The 23395-nt window shown below is 35.0% G+C and overlaps 1 protein-coding gene across 1 annotated transcript in view; it reads left to right on the forward strand.

The window, feature by feature from the left end:
- The window catches only part of LOC128013181 (arf-GAP with GTPase, ANK repeat and PH domain-containing protein 3-like), a 99853-nt gene that overhangs the window by 22804 nt on the left and 53654 nt on the right, over positions 1-23395 (forward strand). The window contains 5 exon segments of the mRNA XM_052595947.1: positions 377-504; positions 1768-1923; positions 6224-6307; positions 13324-13428; positions 17641-17812. Of these exon segments, the coding sequence (XP_052451907.1) occupies positions 377-504; positions 1768-1923; positions 6224-6307; positions 13324-13428; positions 17641-17812 (645 nt within the window).

Consider the following 23395-nt stretch of genomic DNA (forward strand, 5'->3'; position numbering starts at 1 on the left):
CTCTCTTGATGCTTGATCAAAAATACAGTAAAATTGTGAAATATTATTACAGTTTCAATTGTCTGTTTTCTATTTGAAAATATTTTAACATGTAATTTATTTCTGTGATGCAAAGCTGAATTTCCAGCATCATTCCCCCAGTCTTCAGTGTCACATGATCCTTCAGAAATCCTTCTAATATGCTGATTTGATGCTTAACAAAAATGTCCTTATTTGTTTCTTTTTTCCTGTTTCTTTTTTTCTTTTTTCTTTTTTTTTTGAAAACATAAAGAACAGAATTAGTTTGAAACAGAAATTATAAATGTCTTTACTGTCACTTTTAATCTATTTAATGCATTGCTTTCATAGTTGTAATATTTATGATGTGTGATTGCAGTTGCTCAGAAAGTGGTGGCGCTGAGGAAAAAACAGCAGCTTTCGATTGGTCCGTGTAAATCTCTGCCCAACTCTCCCAGCCACTCGTCAGTTCCGTCCGCGTCCATCCCCTCTGTACACATCAATCAGGTGAGTCTGGGGCATTTGTGCTGATCTAGGATCAGCTTCAGTCAGCCAAAACCTGTCCTGAAGCAGCTAGCATGCCAACTGCAAAATGAATTGCAACTGGCTAGTTGTTATTACCTAGCACATATTTCAGTTCTGAAAATTTTATATGGTAACCATATTTTCCACAAAAATAGTTCATTTTTACTTTTAAAAAATTTAATCACAAATCAATTGAATAAAATTACAGAAATTTTAATTTATAGCTTTTCAAAAGTAACAGTAATTGTAGGAGCTATGATATTTAATGCAACAAAGGCTTATGTGATATCAGGACACAGTTTTATGACGTCCTGGTTCATGCATACTTACATGTACTTTCCCATTATTTATACATTTATATGCATAGTATAAGTATGAGCATTGGGATGGAAGAATAGGACTTTATGAACTATAAATAAACTATAAAACATGTGCTGTATGTCAAAAACCTGAAAATCATGCTGATAATTTTGTTTACTGCATCTCTCTTGCTCCTTTCTTATTCTTAATTGCTTTTCCCCATCTATCTATCTATCTATCTATCTATCTATCTATCTATCTATCTATCTATCTATCTATCTATCTATCTATCTATTTATCTATCGTCTATCTATCTGTCTATCTATCTATTGTCTGTCTATCTATCTATCGTCTATCTATCTATCTATCTATCTATCTATCTATCTATCTATCTATCTATCTATCTATCTATCTATCTATCTGTCTGTCTGTCTGTCTGTCTGTCTGTCTGTCTGTCTGTCTGTCTGTCTGTCTGTCTATCTATCTATCTATCTATCTATCGTTTGTCTGTCTGTCTGTCTGTCTATCTGTCTGTCTATCTATCTATCTATCTATCTATCTATCTATCTATCTATCTATCGTCTGTCTGACTGACTGTCTGACTGTTTATCTATCTATTTATCTATCTATCGTCTGTCTATCTATCTATCTATTGTCTATCTATCTATCTATCGTCTATCTGTCTATCTATCTATCTATCTATCTATCTATCATCTGTCTGTCTGTCTATCGTCTGTCTGTCTGTCTGTCTGTCTGTCTGTCTGTCTATCGTCTGTCTGTCTATCTATCTATCTCTCTGTCTGTCTGTCTGTCTGTCTATCTATCTATTGTCTGTCTGTCTGTCTGTCTGTCTGTCTGTCTGTCTATCTATCTATCTATCTATCTATCTATCTATCTATCTATCTATCTATCTATCTTTCCCCATTCCCCCTCTGTTTGTTTCAGGCTGCTAATGGAGGAGGTGCGTTCAACGATTACTCCTCCTCTGTTCCCTCCACCCCCAGCATAAGCCAGAGGGAGATGCGCATCGAGACGGTAGCCGCCTCCAATACTCCCACGCCCATCCGCAAGCAGTCCAAACGGCGCTCTAACATCTTCACAGTAAGTATGAGGCAGCTAATGCAGAGCACCACGCACTCCCACTACTGAGAGTGCTGGACTTCCCCTGACTGCAGATCTCCCAGCAGCCCCTGCTGCGTTCAGACAGCCAGTGAGCTAGAGAGAAGCTGTTTCTAGGTCTGCAGTGAGTGGATCTGCCCTTAGTTCTCATCACCCCCTTCCCCTCAAACCCAGGGCAGTGGAGGGCAAAGCCAGAGAGCGTAATGCCATCTCTGACCACAAGAGGGAGGTATGGAGCTGAGTGTAACTGAATCCCTCCTGCCTCTGCTACCACAGAAGCGCGTGACCACATGCTTTTTATAGCTACATATTTCAGTAAATGCGGGGAGGCAAGCATTAAACTGATGAGAGATGTTTAGTACAAGAAAAGGCGCTTAGATTTACCCTATTATTTTTGCCATTTTTATTTGCCTCGTCCTTTATATACACTGTAAATTTAAAAGCTTTACACCAAGGTAACTTAGCTTTTTATCTTCTCTGGATTTGAATACCTGCCCTCCCCGATACTGATATTTTCCCTGTGCCCTTCCTAATTTCACTGTGTCAATCAGCAAAATTCCCTAGCAAGCCCTGCCCCCTTCTCGTCTTTGACAGACATTCACCTAGCGTGTCTTTCTGCTGGAGCCAGACAGAGAGAGAGGCAGAGCCACACACACACACTGTACTAGCAACACCACCATCTCCAATCTAACCAATCAAGATCCACCTTTGTCCATTCAGCCAATCACCATCCCTCACTCCAAATAACCAATCGAATTTGTCCCCCCCCCCCAAAATCTCCTCCTATCAGAAGGATCCCACAAGGTGATTGGCTGCGGCAGTGGCGGCTCTTGTGCTAGCGTCCCCTGTCCTGTTTCTCCCTCCCCCCTGCTAGGTCGTGTCTAACCCCGTCCACGTGAGACACGACGCTCTGCCGGTGCGCGTAATGGAGCCGAAGCACGCCACCTACCCCGTCTGGGTGTCCGAGTGGCAGAGCGAGCGGGAGTTTCAACTCATGACCTTCTGAGGAGCCGGACTCACGGTGTGGGCGGGAACAGGGGTGAGGGCTGGGAGGGAGAGTGGGAGGAGCCAGACCAAGGAGGGTGGGGCCACGCAGCCTCTCTACGACGTTCTGAAGACGGCTGGGAGATCTGGATTGGTTACTATATTCCCCTTTCGACGGCTTCTCTGACCAGTCATCTCATTGGCAATTGGATCATAATAGCCACTCCGAGCAAAATTTTTAGAAATAGCATGCGAAAAATGAGGAAAGCCTTTGTTTTGTGTTTGCTATGCTGAGTTTCCGGCAGCTTTTTTCAAAGTCATATACATATAATTTATGTTAGATATTATTTTAGCGTTCAAAGTCAAGAGTGGCCTTATAATCATAGTCTTTTGAGTCATAGTGAAAGAGTAAATTTGTTACTACCACTAGTAGAGTAAAGGATAGCATTCATCTACAATGAAATAAAAAAAAAAATTATATATATATATATACAAAAAATATTATTTATTAAATTATTACAAATTGTGTATATATATATATATATATAGAAATATATATATATATATATATATAGATATATAGATATATAAATGCTAGTGCCAATAAATTAAGGTAAGACTGAAAAAAAAAATTAAGGTAAGACTGACTTTTTTTTTTTTTTTGCAATCTGTAACAACTAATTTTGCTCCATACTAATTAAAAATAAAATATTTACATTTTAAAGAAAGCCATAATTAAATATTTTGTTAAAATGTTTTAAAAGTAATAATTCCTTTTTAAAACAAAATTAAAGACTAAAGCTCATGTTATTATTGAATAATATAAAAAGAACAGTTTGCCGATTTAGTAATATTTCCTGTCACCTCATAATTCATAACATTCTCTCATGAATATCATTTCGTAAGTGTGTGTCTTTGCCACTAGATGTCAGCAGAGGACCGCAAACCAAGCACAGTGCTTCCATGATATTTAAAAACAGCCATTCAGATATTTTTGTCATTGGTCTAATGTGGCGTCTGTTTATTTTCCATTCTGTGAGAGAACAGGAAGAGGGAAGGGGTTTCTTTTATTTCATGTCACTATTTTGCCCTGTAAAAAGCCAATAATCATACTACATCCGCCCTCATCTCCTATGTAGATGTCTACGCATTTTTTGCGATCCATTGCTCCACCCCCAAAACCCTTTCTGTCCACGCTCCCCGTGACCAAAGTGTTGAACTGTTTTTGTCGATATTTCCAGATTTGTTCTTCTGTTTCCAACCTTTCTTCAACTAAAAGGGCTTTCCAGCTTCTCCTCAATTAGACGAGCCCTTGGTGGTGGTGGTACGACTGCAATGCATTATGGGAGGCTGCTTTATTCCCCCTAATAGCCCGCATTGCATCGTGGGTATCACCATGGCTTTCTTGGACACTTGCCCCTTGGCAGCCATGGTTGAGTTTAAAGGACATTTGGTTGGACAGAACAAGACAAATTTCGAACTTGCGTTACATGAACACACTGAACTGAATCATAATCAGTCATTTTACTGCTAAATGTTCACCAACCCGGACAATAGCCATCAACAACGCCCAAAATTGCTTCGTATTTCAAACGGACAGAACTTTGCCAAGAGTTTCTCAGTTTCTCCTATTTATTTTCCTATTTATTGTCTTTCCTTTGAGTTCTGTGTCTGATGGGTTAGTTTAGCGAAGTCAGACTTCACACCGAACGCCACGAACCGCATCCCGCGTCTCCGTTTCATCTTTATTAACAAGACCGCGGCTTTGTGAACCACGTCATACTGGCATGTGATGCTAGTCGAGGTTTCTTGTTCGATAGCTTTTTTTGTTCGATAACGCCGACCACCATTCAACTGTGAAACAAACATGATGTCACATGACGCCCTGAGACGTCACATTGCGTTGTGATGCGTTTATAAAGCCGCTCGTTTAGTTGATGCAGGTGCAGCCGCGGCGCACGGACGCGGTTTCTTCGCTCGGTGTGAAGTCTGAACGATATGAAGGCCTTCATAGACGTAGAGAAGCATGACGGAAATGCACCGACTTGTATGAATGTAGTATCTATTATTTGTGACCCAGAGCCATTATTTTGTTTGATTGTTTTTGCCTATTCATTTTTTTTTATTTCATGATGATGTGCTAGGATGAACTGTTCCATGCGTTGCACAGTTTTTTTTTTTTTTTTTTGTATCATTCAATAATGGACAAATATAGACTGCCGTATATCTTGTATTGAATTTGATTTCCAATGGTATTCTATAGAAAGTATATTCTATACATATATGAGATATATGAAACAGCGCCTCTTTAGTCAAACTCTCTCTTGTGGGAACTGCAATGTGTGGCTCTGCCTGTTGACTATTTCCACGTAAACCTGTGACTTGATTTGTATGGTGTCTGTATATATCCAAACGAAAAAAAAATAAACTGTTGAAAAATACACATTAGCCTAGTTTATTTGAGTCGATCGTGGAACTTTATCTCTCTCTCCATTTGCGAATGAGCACCATAATGTTGTCTGTCGGGTGTGAGTGAGCATTCATGTTGCATTGTGGGTCATTTTGTATGAGAGGGTTGATTGTTTAACATCTATTCTTTCCCTAATGCCATTTCCAGCTACTGAAAACGAAGGTTGCTTGAAATCCAGAAATGAAATGATGTATAAACTAACTTTTCTTTCTCGTGACTTTGCTTTGTTTTGAAATGTTTGTCAATCTAACCCTAACTCTGAATCGTTTTGTTCTCTTTGTCTGACTTGTTTATCGGATGTTTTAACAGGTGGAGGCTGTCAGAAAAAAGATGCACCATATTAACATCCTTATTTTTTCCTCCTCTGCTAACCTTTTGTATATAAAGCTGCATTTAATGTTCTTGTATTGTTTGAATCTGATGCTTCAGTGGTTGGTAAAGCCACAGGGAGGCGCCAAAGATCACAAAAGAGCTCTTTTGGGGGTTTAGTTCTGACTTCCTGTGTTTGTTTATTGGTCGAACTTGATATTTTCCGTTGTCGTTTTGTTCTGTGTGTCTGTCCTGGTCTGTGTAAATATATATTTCTATATACTGCACGTTCAATGTGCTGCTGTATGTTTGCACTGTTCTGCTTGCGCGTTTATTTGAGCCTCTTTCTTGCGATTTTATGTTGTCCCCCACTACACACACCAACACTCACTTCACACACACACACACACTAGAGTTAAGGCACAACACACACACACACACACACACACACACCCTCCCCACCTCCCTATGTGTCCCAGTTTGTTCTGTGCACTGACATCTTGTCTTGTTTCTTTGCAGTCACGGAAAGCCAGTGATCAGACAAAGAGCATTGAGAATAAAACTGACAGTATAGGGAGTGGAAGGGCCATACCCATCAAACAGGTACGTCACCACACTCGTACACTCATTACATGAGGTAAGTACACTGTTATAGGGTAAAACTGTTGACTGGTTATGAGGACTAGTGAAATGACAATATCCTAAGGGTTTTTATTATGTGAATATGAAATTAGTGTCTGTGTGAGCACTAAAAGTGCATGCAAACTTTTTAAAGACTTTACAAACTTGATTATTTTAGGCTCTCTCAGTCAGGTTTCTTTGTGCGGCCAACAGATGTCAGTGTAACACAGTTTAACTTTATGTTTGCTCATTCTATCTAATTTGGGTTCTAAATGGTGGTAGTTGGTATGCAGATAACCGAATTATATGTATATTATTAAATTTGTATTATAGATTGTAATTATTTAGGTGATATGCATATCGTAATAACTTGGTAACCAACAACATACTCTTTGCTTTTTTTGTGAATCAGTTTCAACACTGTAAGAAATTGTCACTCTGTGTTTGGCCTGCTCTTCTCATGATGTGTTTGAATGTCCATGAACTTACATTTTAGGAAATATTGTCTCTTGAATCCTTAAATTTCATATTTACCTTTTATTTTGGTTTTATGTTGGAAATATAATGTTTATAGTTTAAATTTTCTGTAGTGTTTGTGTGTGTGTATGTGTATATAAAATATATACTTTATATACATTATATATATATATACCATACATTATTTTCTATATATATATATATATATATATATATATATATATATATATATATATATATATATATATATATATATGTGTATGTGTGTGTGTGTGTGTGTGTGTGTGTGTATATATATATATATATATATATATATATATATATATATATATATATATATAAAATAAACATAAATATATATATTTATATGTGTGTGTATATAATATTATTTTTTATTTATTTTTAAATTTGTCATTTTTTCACATTTTGCTTTGACAAGGAAATCTGTGTTTGGTGCATTTGAGTATCCGTGATTTTTTAAAATCATTTACGAAACTGTGTCCTTTAAAATGCCCTGTAAATTATTTTTTGCTTATATATATATATATATATATATATATATATATATATATATATATATATATATATATATATATATATATATATATATATATATATAATGTACCGAAACTTTTAGGAACCTTTAAAATTCATGAGAAACAAATGTTTAATATTCTTTACACTCTAGTCATGTTTTTTGTTGTTGTATGGTTTTGAACAGAAATGTAATTCTTTTTAGCGAAATACCCTGACGACTGACGTCAGAACGAACTAATGTGGTTTTGAAAGGATTCGTTTTGGTAATTAGCAGTAGTTCTCGACAGAGTAGCTGTCAAATATTTATTTTTCTTTACTAGAGATGTTCATTCATTTGCTCTTTTTTTAAACCTCTGATTCAATTTTCAAATTAACCCTAGCCTTAACCTTTAACCCCTGCCAGAGATTAGCATTGTCACATTGAACAGACATCAGCCCTGTGACAAGCGTCACATGCAACCTCTGACTTTAAGATAATCTGGTTGCACACAGTAGTTTACATGCGTAAAAAAATAAAATAAAAAAAATAATAATAAAATATTTTTAAAGTAGTTCCAGCTTTATTTAGAAATAGTTCCCATATAGTAGTTAAGAAGTAGTTTCCAAGTAGTAGTTTACAAAGACAGTTTAGAAATCATATTCAAATAGCAGTTTGGAAGTAGTTTATAAAAGTAGTTTAGAAGCAGTTACCATATAGTATATTCAAATAAATAAATACAGTAGTTTACAAAGGCAGTTTAGTACTCATTTACAAAACTAGTTTAGAATAAGTTTACAAACACTAATTTCATACTAGTATAGAAAAAGTTTACAAATAAAATAATAATAGATGTAGTTTACGAAGATAGTTTAGATATAGTTTGCTTAAGTGTTTTAGAAACTCTTGACAAGTAGTAGTTCAGAGGTAGTTTCCAAAATATTGTAGTTTAAACAAAATGATTTACAAAAGTAGTTTAGAAATAATTTCCAAATAATAATATACAAATAAACTAGTTTGAAAGTAGAAAGTTTACAAATAAAGTCATTTAAAAGTAGTGTGCAAATATTTTACAAATAACGGTTTACAAATAGTAGTTTATAGAGAAAATAGTTTACATAAATAGTTTGATGCTAAATTAATTTTATGATTCAATGCGATTCTGCTGTGTGCTCAGAGGAAACGTTCACAAAAAAAAATGTTTAGTAAGTAACTGAACTGCAGTTTGCATGAGGCAACTCAAAAGTAAATTGACCTGAAAAGTAATTTTATCTCAATTTCAATGTTTTATTTATGTATTTTTTTACTAAAAAGTGTATAAGCAGTCAGGTGTCTATGAATCTCACAGCATTAAGATGACGGGGGTGACGCGTCCCTCTCACAGTTAACATATCACACGTCCATATCCTCTCAGTCAACCTCCTTTACTTTACCTTCATTGTACATCAATTACACTCCAGCTTTAAAGATGATCCCTTTAAGAGCCGTCATTGTAATCTGTTTGTCTGTAGTGGAGAGTCACAGAGAGAGTAAAGGAGAGGAGGGACGCAGGCCATGCTGGGATACCTTTGAATGGAGCTGATTGCCCGGCCAGTCAAATGCACAGTCAAGAAGATCAAAGTGCCATGGGAGTATAATTACCTCCCACTGGGCAAATTACACACTGTGGACCCCCCGCCCCACCCCACACCCCTCCCAATCAGTAAAAATGGTAAATAAGGACAACAAAAGCAGTGATAGCTCAGGGGTGACACAGGGAGACTGTCAACACAAGGCTTTTGTGTTTAATCCCAGTAAGTTCCTCTTTCTTTCCCCCTGCGCTGACCACAGAACAGAGGCCGTCCTGATGATAGACGTGTCTGTTTGAGCTCTGTGTGTCTCTGTAGGTTTAGGAGATAGAGGACAGACAGGTGCGTGGGCATTAAATAAGGTTTTTGTGTATTTACGTTGGCTAAATGGAATGTAGGGCTTGGTTAAAAGGCATCTAATGGAATGTAAACTACATTTTGCATTACTTTCGAAGACTTTTTTAAATTATGTATATTCTAATGGCATATATGTCACATGCTATTTTATTTTATTTGTTTGTATATTTTATGCTTTGATCTTTTTATTTTATTTTTTACTTTAGATTTATGTGCACTAGCATAACGCCTTATTGCTTTTAATATAATTGTATTTTAATTTATTTTTAATTACAATTATTCCCACTAAGGTGTTTCTCATTGAAATTGCTTATGCTATTTATATCTTATACTATTATTTTGTACTCCAAATTTACTGTAATGCAATTAATTTACATCCATTTTTTATGATTTTGCACTCACAATTTACTGTAATGCAATTTATTTGCATCACATTTTCTATTATTTCTATACTGGTTTTACAGTAATGCAATTTAATTTAATATATTTTAATTATTTTGTACTCAAAATGCTATTTAATGCTTCTATTTAAACTGTAATGCTATTTATTTATTTAAATCAAATTTTCTATTTTTTATACTGGTTTTACTGTAATGCAATTTGTTTACCTTTTTTAATATTTTATACTCAAACTTAATTGTAATGCAGTTTATTTATTTATCTCAAGGCAATACAATATACACGACCATGATTTAAAATAATTTTAAAGTATACATTTATGAAACTATAAATATATAGTCGATTTATTTACATCAAATTTTCTATTATATTTTACTAAAAATTTACCGTAATGCAATTTATTTACTTCTCTTAAGGCAATACAACAAATATGTCCGTGATTTCGAATTATTTTAAAGTAAACATTTATCAAACTATAAATATATCATTTATTATCTTCTATCTTAAAATAAAAAAATGTTAACTGAATTGTAAAAAAAAAATAGTTTTACTGTATTTATGTCTTACAATAAAAGTACTGCGATGAAGCTGCAGTACCCCGATGGTATTAGATAGTAATATGACCCTTTATTTAGATTTTTGACATATAGATTTATGATAACACAGACTTCATTAACAAATCAAACCAATCATGGTATTTCATGTTAACCTGGTACTTTTTGTAAGGAATAGGCTGAATGTGTTTTAATGATTTCAGAATTAATGTATAATATCTGAATTATTAAAGTACACTGAGGTCATTTGTCAAGTTCCACAAATCCACCCCTGTACAAATTGTTTTACAGTCTTTTTATTGCTGCTAGACGTTCATATTTCTCTGCTTTAGCATTGATCTGTTTCATCACTGTGGGGGGTGATTTCACCGATCATGTGTATGCATCCATGACTGTTCGAAACAGACGTGACTTCTGTGACGTTCATGTACAAACACAGAAGAGGACGCCCGGATGTCCTTTTCATTTATTTGAGTGGCAAACCAATAGCACTTCTGTAGGAACACAGGCATTATTGAACAGATAATGAAAGGCCAGTTCAGCTGACAGATGGCTGCTGCTTCACAAATGACACTTCTAGTATAATGTCCTTGATATATTGTGAACATCAAATACAGGCAAGAATACGAGTTTGACCAAAGCACTCAACCACATCTTTCTTTACAGTGATGATACAGAATTGTTTAATCAGTCAGAGCTGGAGAAATTGCTGTTTGCGTATTTAATTTTTTATGCATCACTTATTTTATTTTGTTTTGTAGATTAACGGTTTAAATTCATATAAAATAAAATATACCAAATCAGTATCCTAGGCATTTCACTTTACATTATTTTGTTTTATTTTATTTTATGTATATATGCATAATTTTATATTGCTGTAATGTAGCACAGTAATCAGACAAAGGTGTAAAATGAAAAAAAACAACATTTTTTTAAATTTTTATTTAAATAGAAAAAAGCAAAGGCACATTTCTCAAATGAATAAATGAAATAAAATAGCAAAGAAATAAAATAAAAAATAATAAAATAGCAAGGAAAAATACCTAAAACAGTACTCAAAACAGAAAATTAAACTAAATAATGCAAAGTGAAATTCAACATTTATGCATAATTTTAAGATAATGACTTACATCTTTAATTTTATTTACGGTTTTATATTTAAAATTTATACTGTTATATTTTATTTCACTCTTTTATATATTTTATTTGGCAGACTACTGTTCAATTCGGTTTTTAACACTTTTTCTTTGCTGTTTTATTTTATTTACTGTTTGCTTACATGAATGTAATATAAAATTATATGTCAGCTGTTCTTTGCTTGTTTTGTTTTATTTTATTTTATTTTATTTTAGCATTTGAATGATGCATTTATGTTAAAAAGTAAGGTTTAAAGTCCTTTTCAGAGACTCTAACTCTTGAGTAGATGGAGTTGTTTTAAGGAGAGAGAATATCTGTGGAGGGATCAGATCAAGGCGAGGAGAGAATTAGGACTTGATTGTCGGGTGAACACCATGATACCCAGTTGACCCCGGGTCAGCACCTGATGTTTAGCAAGTAGTGTATTCTTCACGTGGATTAGTCCCCTTCGGGGTCGGGGCTGGCCGGTTAACACATCAGAGCCCCCCTACTCTCTCACTCCCAACAGGAAGTGGTAAAGAGCACAGGAGTCTTCCCTAATCCCCTAATTAAGCCAAAACAGGCCACCCAGACCCCCCTTTGCTCCCTGCCGCCCAGCTCTGTGCACTTCCAGTCCTGGTCAGGTAGAGTTTGTCCTGGATCAGTGCTCAGTGAGTGTTTTTTTAAAAGAACAGCGGGGAATTGATGGTGAGGCCTTGAGCAGGGGACGGGACGGATGCGGGATGCTTTTGAAGAGCTGGGGATCACAGGCTCTGATCCTTGTGCTCGGGGTCTGAGAGAGTTCGCCGGCGCAACGGGCGAAAGAATACACACTGAGTCCCTGCACAAATTGGATTTAGCCTCTGCTCTCCCCCCGCAGCACTGATGTGAGGCCCTCCCAAACTTTCATGAGCACAGTCACAGAGCCAGGGCCCAATTCAACCTTATTGATCAATGGAAAAGTTGCTCTGGATGTCAGAGATCAGAGGGTGGGATATTATTGTCACAAAGTTTTACACAATTTATTTTACCTACCTATTAGAAATGAAATTACTTGTCATATATGTCTGAGTTGATTTTCTATTATGAAAATGATTTATTATTGTAAATTATTTTCAATGTTAATTCAAACATTTTTGTTTTTGATTTTGCCTAAATATATATATTTTTTAAATTTAGTACATCTCTTCAAAAGCTCCAGAAGATGTTTCCCAGAAGACAAAATAAGTTACATTTACCCTGATTATATCCTAAAAATAAACAATAGCATGCATTTTGTATGAGCCCTCTTATTATGGTGAAATTATTACCATTTTGCAGATTCTGCAAGGTGTATGTAAACTGTTTAGACACATTAACACATATTTTTATATTATATGTGTTTTTAAAACTAGGAATTAATAGTGACAATTTTGTGGAGAGGTTATATCTATAAAATATAGCTATTTATCTAATTTTAATAACACATTTTTTACAAGGAAATAATATTTCTCGGCAGCTAATATGGCAAAAATAGGAATTTAGGATATTTCTTTAAAATGTGTTAAAGTGTGAGTTTTTTCTGGATGCTATGCAGTTATTCTTTTTGTTGTATTATTTCTAATTTGTCATTTTAGGTGAATCTTTTACTAAATCAATAAATGTAAAGCAGTGAATGACAAGATCACTGAACAAATCACTGAAGAAAATTGGTTGCAAAAATTTGCATGAACAAACGTACATGAGAGGAACATACTAAAAATAAAACAAAGCAAATGTTCAGTGTGATGAATTCTATAGGAAAATCTACACTGTGTGTAAATAGGCCTTAAATGTATGCAAATGAGTGTCTGTGGCTCAGTGTGAATGAGTACATGAGGCTTCACAGTGCTGCATGGGAAACTTGTCTCGACATCTGATCCATCTTTATACCAATCCTGAAAATTAGTTATTAAAATGACCCAGCTGGTTATTATTCAGAGTGTGGGGAATGTTTGAAATCTCTTCATAACTGATTGTTTTTGTTTTGAACAGGGGATTTTATTAAAAAGAAGTGGGAAGTCACTTAATAAGGAGTGGAAGAAGAAATACGTCACTTTGTGTGACAATGGTCTGCTCACGTACCATCCCAGTTTACATGTGAGTATGCCGTCTCCTCTACTGTTATTTTACGTATGTCTGATTCATTCTGCTGAATTGGTTCGTCCTGATAATTCAGTAAACTGGTTCAAATAAATGATTCACTGATTTGTGAATCACCAACCTTATCACTCAGAAAATGCACAAATAATTTCACAAATAATTAAGAATTGGCAAATAATACACTGAATGAAACTTGTTTTTTTTTTAGCACTAAGTAAAATGTAATCCAATCATTTACAGTTGCATTTACAACTTCAAAAATGTTTTACAGTGTACAGTCAAAATATTAAAAATATGTCTTAAGTTCACAACAACAACAAAAAATCAATTCTAGAAAATATTAGAAAATAATGAAATACTAGAACTTAAATACTTACATATTAGAATAAAATTAAACACTATAAAATACTTAAATATCCAAAACCTTAATTATTAGAGTTGGAGTTGACTAAATCATTCTGGAACCAAATGGCCGTTTTAATGACATTTGTTGGATCAGGTAACTAAAAAAAAACTTTTTTTTTTACAAAAGAAATATATATTTCAGTTTTTCTAAATGTAACTTTTAAAGGGGTGCTATTATGCTTTTTCAACTTTAGGTACTCTGTAATGTTGCTGTTTGAGCATAAAAAAGATCTGCGAAGTTACAAAGCTCAAAGTCCACTTCAAAAGGAGATATTTTATTTAACAGAAATTACTTTTTAAAAACTACAACGAACCACTCGTTTGGACTACAAACGGGATTTGTGATATCACAGATACCAACCAATGGGACGAGACCTGTTTGAGCTGCACTAGAGAAGGCAGCGAGTGTTGTCACAGTGTCAGAGACACGCTAGTTTCCCCAAGGCAGATGAACTTAGAGTGGTAACAATCATCCGAGTTTAAATCGTGCTCAAATTGATTTGATTTTGACGCAATATTTACACTGAAGCTCGCAGCAGGCATGACATTTCCCAAGCAGGCGCTGAGTGCTGTCAGTCACAGCACACACTGGCCCAGCTAACCAATCACAGCACATTTTGTATTTCAGAAGGCGGGCCTTCCGTTCATTCCAGACTGTGGAGAGCGGTGTTGTAATAATGTAAAACATGTTAAAAAATAATGTGTTTTTCCAACAATCTAGTACGAGATCCTGAGTTCATTAATAATAATTTATTGTTCCAGATCATAAGAATGCTAGTTTTGTTCTCAGAATTTTCCTAAAATGATCATCCTTCGATTTTGGCTTTTCATTTTATATACTTCATAGATTGTTTACAAATAAAGATAATGATTTTTCTTTGTTTTCGTGATTTTTTCTCTCTCTCTCTCTCTCTCTCTCTCTCTCTCTCTCTCTCTCTCTTTTTTTTGGGGGGGGGGATTTTGTAAAAATAATGTTTATAAAAAGAACAACCTCATTATTAAACGTAATCAGAATGTTGTCTTTGGGTTTAGAGAATGTTCCTCTAATGTTGTTTTAACATCTGACTTGCTTTGCTGTCAAGTTATCAACAAACAATTTGATTCGTTCGAACACTTTTGCATAACAAAAAAACTTTTCACAAATCAGACCTCACAATCCAGTTATTATGACATTGACGTGGCTGAACGTTTGGGCCGGGATAGATTGTGCAGCATGATTTAATGAAATTTAATTTGAATGACTTCCAGTTGAATTCTAGTTCAGGTTCAGTGTGAGCTATTTCGGAGGTATTTTCTAGGTTTCCAGTAAAACAGATGAGAGCCGGACAGGTCAGCTGCTCTCTGGTTGCTACTGCAGCGCATGTTTCTTACGGCACTCGCCGCGGGAAATCCTCAGTCCTTTTCGCACTGAACATTCATCTCTGTCAGAACCCCTGCGTGTTCTTAATTCCTCCGAAAATCCCCTCTCTCTGTTTCCCTGGCTCTCTCACACGTCCCTTCTCCACCGCTCCCCTCATTTGCATACATTGCAGTCACGCCTATCTTTGTTCTCGCGTTTCTCTGACGCTTTTAACACAGGTTAGTAATTAATAAGGGCTTCCTAATTAAGATCCACTCGAGAAGCGGCGTACCTTGACCATACGAGATGGGTTACACGAGACACATTTAGCGGCCTCCACGGACTATGACCGAAATTAATATCTTGCCCAAACTCACGTCTCTTACATCAACCGCATGTTTATTAGCGATATAATGCGCATCTCATGCCAGCGATGTGTGTAATAGGCACGCGATGCCACGGGCGTCGTAATCGTTAGAGACGTTTGGGTTTGGACACCTGTGGACCACTCGTTTAGCTCAACGAGAAAGACGGAGAGAGAGAGAGAGACGGAAAAGATGGTTTAATTTTGCGCCGCAGCCAGCCGAGCTATCCCACAATCCCCTTCTGTTAATTCTGTCTGCTACATCAATTAAATTGTTTGTAGAAACTAATTGAATATGGCTTAATCACACATCTTAATAGCTTTCTGCGCCTCAAACTGGCTGTTAATTCCAGCAATAAAATGGAATGAGAGCGCTCACTGGGTAATTAGTACTGAGGCTTTTGAAGAAATTAGTGCTTTATGGGGCGCAATAAAAGTGAAGAGGAGTTGGCGGGAGACTTGTGAGGCCGAAATCTCTGCTCGCCTCTTTTGTGCTGAGCAGGGTGATTTGCACCTTGGCTTAACCCATTTGCGCTTCGCAAACTCCCATGAAAATGGAATAGCCCTATTTAAATGGGAATGAGTCTGCTTGTGGTCATTAATGCTAATTTTGCTAATCTGCGGCAGCGTGGAAAGAAACAGGTGAAGTACTAGATTACATGGGCCTGGTGCTGCTTTGATTGTCCAAAGCTGCTTTGTTTGTTTTACAATACCTGTAAAAAGTTTCTTTGGTAGGTTATAGATGCGCTACACCTGTGCGCTGTTTGTTCGCATAAACTTTAGTCAAAGTTGGTGGCATGTTTAATTTGAGGCAAATGAAAATGAGGCAGTGAATGATAAAAGTGCAGACAGTTATACATTCTAAAATTTGATTTAGAAACAAATTGCTGGTAGATTTCACAATTAATTACAAAAGTATAGCACATTAAAGGGAAAAGCCACCGTTTTTCCATATTCCACTATGTTCTTCCCTCAACGTAGACGAGTTCATACATGCCTCTCCCATCTCAGTGCTTGCACTCAATCAGGAATTGAAATTAATCTAGAAGCTAACAAGCAATTCCATGTTTTCCCTATTTAAAGACAGTTACACGAGTAAGTATGGTGACACAAAATAAACAGTGGCGATATCCTAAACGGCTAAAAATTATGACTATAATGTATGGCAGAAGCGATTCTCTGCCAAACATTAGTTGTAATTTGTTATCTGCTTAGAAAATTGCTAACGTTTTATTGTAACATGTAACTACTCATGTTACCATCTTTAAGGAGGGAAAACATGGAAGTTTGGTAGCTTCTAAAATCATCCCTGTTTGGGATGAATGGTGCTAAGCTAAATGCTAGCATAGTGGCGCAGTGCGCTACAGCGATTGAGTGAATGCACGGAGACGGGAGAGGTACGTATCAACTCGTCTAAGCTGAGGGAAGAACATAGTGGAATATGGAGAAACGGTGGCGTTTTTCTTCAAGTAACATATTGACAATTTTGAGGTAGAAAGTATTTTTTGAAAATAGTAAAAATATTATTTTATTCGATTAATATTCGAAAAAAATATGTTTAATATTTTGTCGATTCATTTGCAAAATATTGAAAAATGTATTGTTAAAGGTAAAAAAAAAATTAATTCTAAGCTAAAAAATTTAAGAATATACTTAAAAACTAGAACTTCAATACTTGTGTTGTAGAATAGACTTAAATACTAGAGAATACCTAAATACCCCAAACCTTAATTACTAGACAATACTGCACCAAATTAATGACAATTGTTGGTTCAGGTACACTGTAAAAAAATATTTTTCAATTATCTGAGTACTTTTTACTAATTTTTTTACTAATTACTAACAGTTTCTGAGTAAAATAGTTTTTACACCAGGTGTTTCCAACTTGCGTTCGTCCAAAAATTAGGCTGAATTGGTGACTAAAAACTAAAATAGTCTTGTTTTTACTCATAATGTTGAATTGAATCAGAACTTGAAATGTTTAATTTCGAAACTTATTGAATGGATTCTGCCTCATGCTCGATCAGAGTGTGTCAAATTTATGTTTAAATTTTTCCCAGCATAGATCTAAAACTACATACTGTTGTATTTAATTTTTCAGGACTACATGCAGAATGTCCACGGTAAAGAAATCGATCTGCTGCGGACGACAGTGAAGGTGCCTGGGAAGAGGCCGCCCAGAGCAGTGGCGACGGTCGCCCCTACAGCCAGCCCCAAAACCAACGGACTGACCAAAGACCGCAGCACTTTACAACTCGGCATCGGGGCCACAAGTGAGTATGAACCCTGTCAGTGGTGTTATGCCTTAAAATGTTTGAATTGATTTATTGTTTGAATATATTCTCTGTACAGATTGTAGCAGTATTAAATTTGACATGAAATGGTGTTCAAAACCAATTTAGTATTTTTATTTATTTGACATTTGCAAGAATACTCAACAAAAAAAATTCAATAAAATTGTTTCTATGCGAGACAGCTGGAGGAATTGGTGATGTCAGCTGAAATGCGAATTTGTTGTGGAGGCAAAGCAAGTTATTACGTTATGTTCATGGAAAAAGTTTTAAGTAATGACACTATGACAATGACTTGATCACAAAAAAGTACTAGAATATGATTATATACTATAATTATTTTTTAATATATTTAAATATTGGAAAAAACATAAATACCAAAAAAATAAATAAATAGATATATACGAAATAATACAACAGGTAAATTATTATTATTTTTTTTAATTTCTCTAATATTTACATGCATTCTTCATAAAAGTTCTCATGGAAAATTGCTAAGACAATTTTTAATGTGTAATAATAAATTGTTTACAGTAGCCGAATTAGTATTTAAAAGTATAGTTGTATTGCATTTAAAATGCATTTGTTTCAAAATGTGTTTTCAAGTCAAAAAAACTTTATAACATTATAATTATTAAATAAATGAGGTTGTTTTTATTTAAACTAAAATTTCAGATAACTCTTTACTCAAAGCCTTTATGTATAATGCATTATAAAAATAGTTTTAATGCATTAATTATTCCTTGTAATGCACATTATAATGCATAAATAACTGCAACCACAATGAATACATTAGAACACTTTAAATTCAGTTATAATTATTTACAACAAAATATAATGTATTACAACACAAATTCAGAAAAATTATAATGCATTATAGCCTATAATAGCCTTTTTATGCATTATACATAAAGGCTTTAAGTAAAGTGTTACCAAATTTCAAATTCATGTTAAATTGATTCCATATTAAAAATCGTCATAGTTCTTATAAATATTTAAATAAATCAGCAACTATTTGAATAAACTGTCATTGATATCTGTTCAGAAAAAGTATGTTAGGTTGCTGATTTTCATTTTTGGCTTGCAAGCACCCGATGTACTCAGTTTTCTGTACTGAGAGGGAGTTTGGGAAGGTATAATTGGATTTAGAAAGCTGGGATCAAGTGTAATTAATAAAAACACAGGAGCAACTTTCTCCAGGGGCTCTGCAAGCTGGCATGACCACTGAGGAAACATAACCGGCCAGGACCTCAGCTTCACTTAGCTGGGGCTAATTGCTTTTGCACCATTAAAGACAGGTCAGCAAGGGCTTCTGGGAATTGCAGTTTTCTGGCTGGTGTCCAGTCTTGTGTTGGATAGGGATGAGGGTTTATTAGTCACAGAGACATAAGGAGCATTTGTCAGTGTTGCTGGACCGCATGCATTGGGTTGCTCGGAGAACCTCAAAAGTTGATATTGCTTTCAGGTTGGCAACTAATTAACCTTCAGTCGACTGCAGTGGAGAGGGTAAAATAAGGTCGAAAGGAGGAGAATCTTGGGGCATGCAGACCTGAAATAGTAGCAACATCTGGACCAGTTTTATTCAAGCTACAGAAAATAGGGATTGTGGGTAAAGAGCTCAAATGTGGCCTCAGGCAGCAGATACACACGAATAAGAGCATTAGTTAAGACTGGTTACATTTGTATTGAGGTTAAAAGCCTAGTTGCACATGTGGATGTGATGCATCACAGAAAATCAACACGAAAAATAAGTTTAATACTTATATATTTGATATTTTTTTTTCTCAAAGCATGTTTTTGTTTTTATTGTGCACAATATTCCAAATATTTGTCTTCAGAATCTTTCCATATGTAAACTAAATTAATTACTGGTAATATATATATTTAAACGTATTTTATTATTTTGATGTCAATATTATTGAATATAAGTTGAATCAATATTATTATTCATTTTATTCAAAAATAATTTGTAAATTTAGTAGATACAGTTATAAATACAGTTAAGGTTGGTAACAAAAATGTGAAAAATAACAAACAGTAAAAACAAAAAAAATTCAAACAATAAAATATTTAAATGTATCAAACTTAAAATATTTGTCTTCATAATCTTCCTTTAAATAAATAAAAATTGTAATTTTAATTAAAAAAAAAATGTTCATTTATAATTTATTTATTTAAATTTTTAATTTAATATTTTTTTATTCATTTTACTCCAAAATTATTTTACATTTAAATAAAAATAATTTTTTAGTAAGAAAAAACATGTTAAATATAAAAAAAACAATTTCTTTTTAAATCTATGAAACTTTACATTTCATTTAAAATTTCACTTTATCTACGGTGTTTTATGAATTTATCATGCTTTAGAAAGTTATTAATTTTACATATTATACGTAGTGCATATTAACAAGTTACACATTCTCACTAGTATGCAACTTAATTCAGATCCAACTATGGATGTAATATTACATTTGTTATTGACTAGTTCAATAATATAATATTAAAATAAAAAAAGTTGAAGTTACTAGTTACAGAACAAAAAATAAATAATTTTTTTGTCAGTAACGTTTCATGATCTAGTCAATTCCTGACATAAAATCAAGTTCCTTTTCTTTTTTGATTCTGTTTAGCTTGGAAATGCATCACATTTTAGAAGTAAAATGGGTTGTTAATGGGATTTCATGTTGATTTCAATCATTGAAGCCAAACCAGTTTTGACATTTTGGACTATTTTTTATAGGTGTCTATACACAAGGTGTTTATGTTATGTTTTTACATTTTATACAACTTTTGCAGTTCAGAGATGGCTTTTTATTGGTGTTATTTTTCAGATACGCCATTTGACCTTCGGTTTAGCGCAAATTGATGCCGGAACGCTTGGGTCCCGATTTGATATGGGCCGCTTGTCCCGTTTCCCTTTTCCACTGTGCGCCGTATTAGAAGAAAATTGTGTTAATTTCCACTTGAGAGGGAAAAGGTTACGATTCGCAGTGGGCCTCCGCCGAGTGGAGGACGTACACTTGATTATGCAATCTGATTTTGATTTCATTAGGCATGCAATTGATGCGAGGGAACAAAGGGGTAATTTTTCATTCATGGCGGTCTAGCTGAGCCCTGTCTTTTTCTGTAGTCTGTAATTCATACACTTCCCCCTGATCTAAAGACCATTAGGAACTCTGGGGGGTGTGTGGGATTGAAGAGATGAGGGGGGGAGGATGAGAAAAAGAAAGAGTGAGGGAGTGAAGGAGCGCAAATGAATGAACGCATGTGTCCGCAAGTAAAAGAGTCTGTCTCGATGAGGCCCGGTCTAATCTTTCTGCTAAGTATTCACCGGAACCGTTTTAAATATGATCATTCTGCAAGCGTGCGTTCAGTTGTGTCACCGCTGACAGATATATAATATCAAAGCGCTAATGGGCCTGCCTATCAGCTTTAATCAATGACATCTGCTCTAGAGGTGTGTGTACGAGAGAGATTCACGCCGAGGTGCTCGTGTTCATTTACTTGTAGTACACAGGATGCAGATGAAGGTGTGCAACCTTTCCTTTTGAACTAATATGTACCTTGTGCAGTGATAGACTTGATATATATGACATATTCAGTCTAGAAATGGTCCTAGAGGCTGATAAATGTGTAATGCAATAAGAAAATTTGGCTGAATAGGGGAATTTTTCCTGCATTTTGTCAGTTTTTAAATTTATCTGTAGCTTTGTCAATGGATAGTGCATGTTTGTTTGTTTTCAAATACTTTTTGATTTTTTTTGACTTGATAAAACAATGAATTGGCTGATATTTGTTTATTTTAGAGATGATCATACTGGCAGAAGACGTTTTCCCTCCGTATGCCATTTTTATAAATCTACTGGCAGTTTTTCGTGCATGTTGTCTGTTTTCAAATAATTCTTTGAATTTTTAGGTGTGGTAATCTCTTAAATGAGGTGATATTTGGTTGTTTTAGAGGTGATCACAATGGTTTGTATGTTGCATCTTTGTTAAGCGATGATGCATATTTTCTGTTCTTGATAAACCAATAAATCAGCTGCTATTTGATTCTTTTAGAATGGATCACATTTGTTGGTAACTCTTCATTTGGGTGATCAGAACAGGTTTTTCTCACTGGTTTTAAAGATACTAGCAGCTTTGTCAACGGATAGTGAATATTTTCTCTTTTCACATTTTTTTTATTTATTTATCTATTTTTATTTTATTTATTTATTCAAGAATTTTTATGAGAGGCTGATAAATCTTCAAATATTTTATTTTCAAATATTGCTTGATTGATAAAAGTCCAATTGGCAATTTAAATAATTGTTCATTATGCCATGCATAGGCACATTTTTAAATGTACTTTTTACAATTTAATAGTGTAAATAATCCGTTTCAAATATATATTTTTTTAAAATAAGCTTTTTTTTGTGGATTTCATAAATTTTACTGTAATTTTCTTTGTGCAGTTGGTTGGGGTAAAATCAAATAACATTAACTAATTACTAAAACACTGTTTAAAAAAGTACATATATACAAAAATAAGCAAGTTTAAAATGCTTTGGCAGTTGAAAAACTCCTGACTGCTACAGCTTAGTAAGTACTGTGAGAATATAAATCTTTTTTTATGAAATGAATATTGGTTTTATAATGGCCACCCTTCTATCTAGCCATTCGCATCAAACAAATTTTTAGACTCCAAACCTGAAGTCAATCCCAGATCCCTCTAAATGACCGATTGTGATGTGTTTGTGTGTATGAATGTCCTCATCCAGCACTTTTATGATTGAGTCTCCTTTAACGACAGTCTCATGACATGACAGTGTCTTTCAATAATGGCACAATCATTTCGGATGCCTCTTTTATATGTGAGAATGAAATGATGTTTTGTGCATCGCAAGTCTTTCCGAAACACTTTCAGATGCTTATTATCCAATACACCGCTTGAAATCGAATGGAATCCATTTCTGCGTCCGATGAGCTCGAGTCGTATGCTCTCAAAGTTGTGGCTGGAGAAATCGGTTTATTGGTTGTCGCGACATTTCTGTCAGACCTGCCGTATTTCGAATGTTGAGATTATTGCAGTTTACGCAAACGAACACAATGTAATCCGTACCAGGCGGTTCATCTAGGCAGCTGTCAGTTTGTAAGGGCGTCTCGGTGCCGTTTCGCCTTGACCTGAAGAGCAGATGATCTAACGAACCCCCCTCCACCCTGACCCCTCCCCCGCCCTCTCCTCCACATTAGCATGGATGCTTCATTATCTCTGCACTTGTATATAATGGCAGCGGCGGCTCAGAGGGTCAGGGCTCGCTCCACGGCTCATCAGCCATCTGACGGCGCTCGGCGAGAGAAACGAGGAGAGATGAGGAGAAATCATCGCCACCCCCTGCTAATCCATCGCCTCTACTTAACACCACAACCTCAGGCCTCCCTTCACTAGGACCCTAATACTTAGCCTAATAGCATGTACGGATGGAAAGAAAAGAGCAAAGGAGATTAGAGTGTTTTTCCTATACCATCCGATAATGATTTGACCGTTTGTACATGCATGCAAAACAGAACGGTTAAAGCACATAA

The sequence above is a fragment of the Carassius gibelio genome, chromosome B24 (assembly GCF_023724105.1).
Source record: "Carassius gibelio isolate Cgi1373 ecotype wild population from Czech Republic chromosome B24, carGib1.2-hapl.c, whole genome shotgun sequence".
In the NCBI taxonomy this organism is placed as follows: Eukaryota; Metazoa; Chordata; class Actinopteri; order Cypriniformes; family Cyprinidae; genus Carassius; species Carassius gibelio.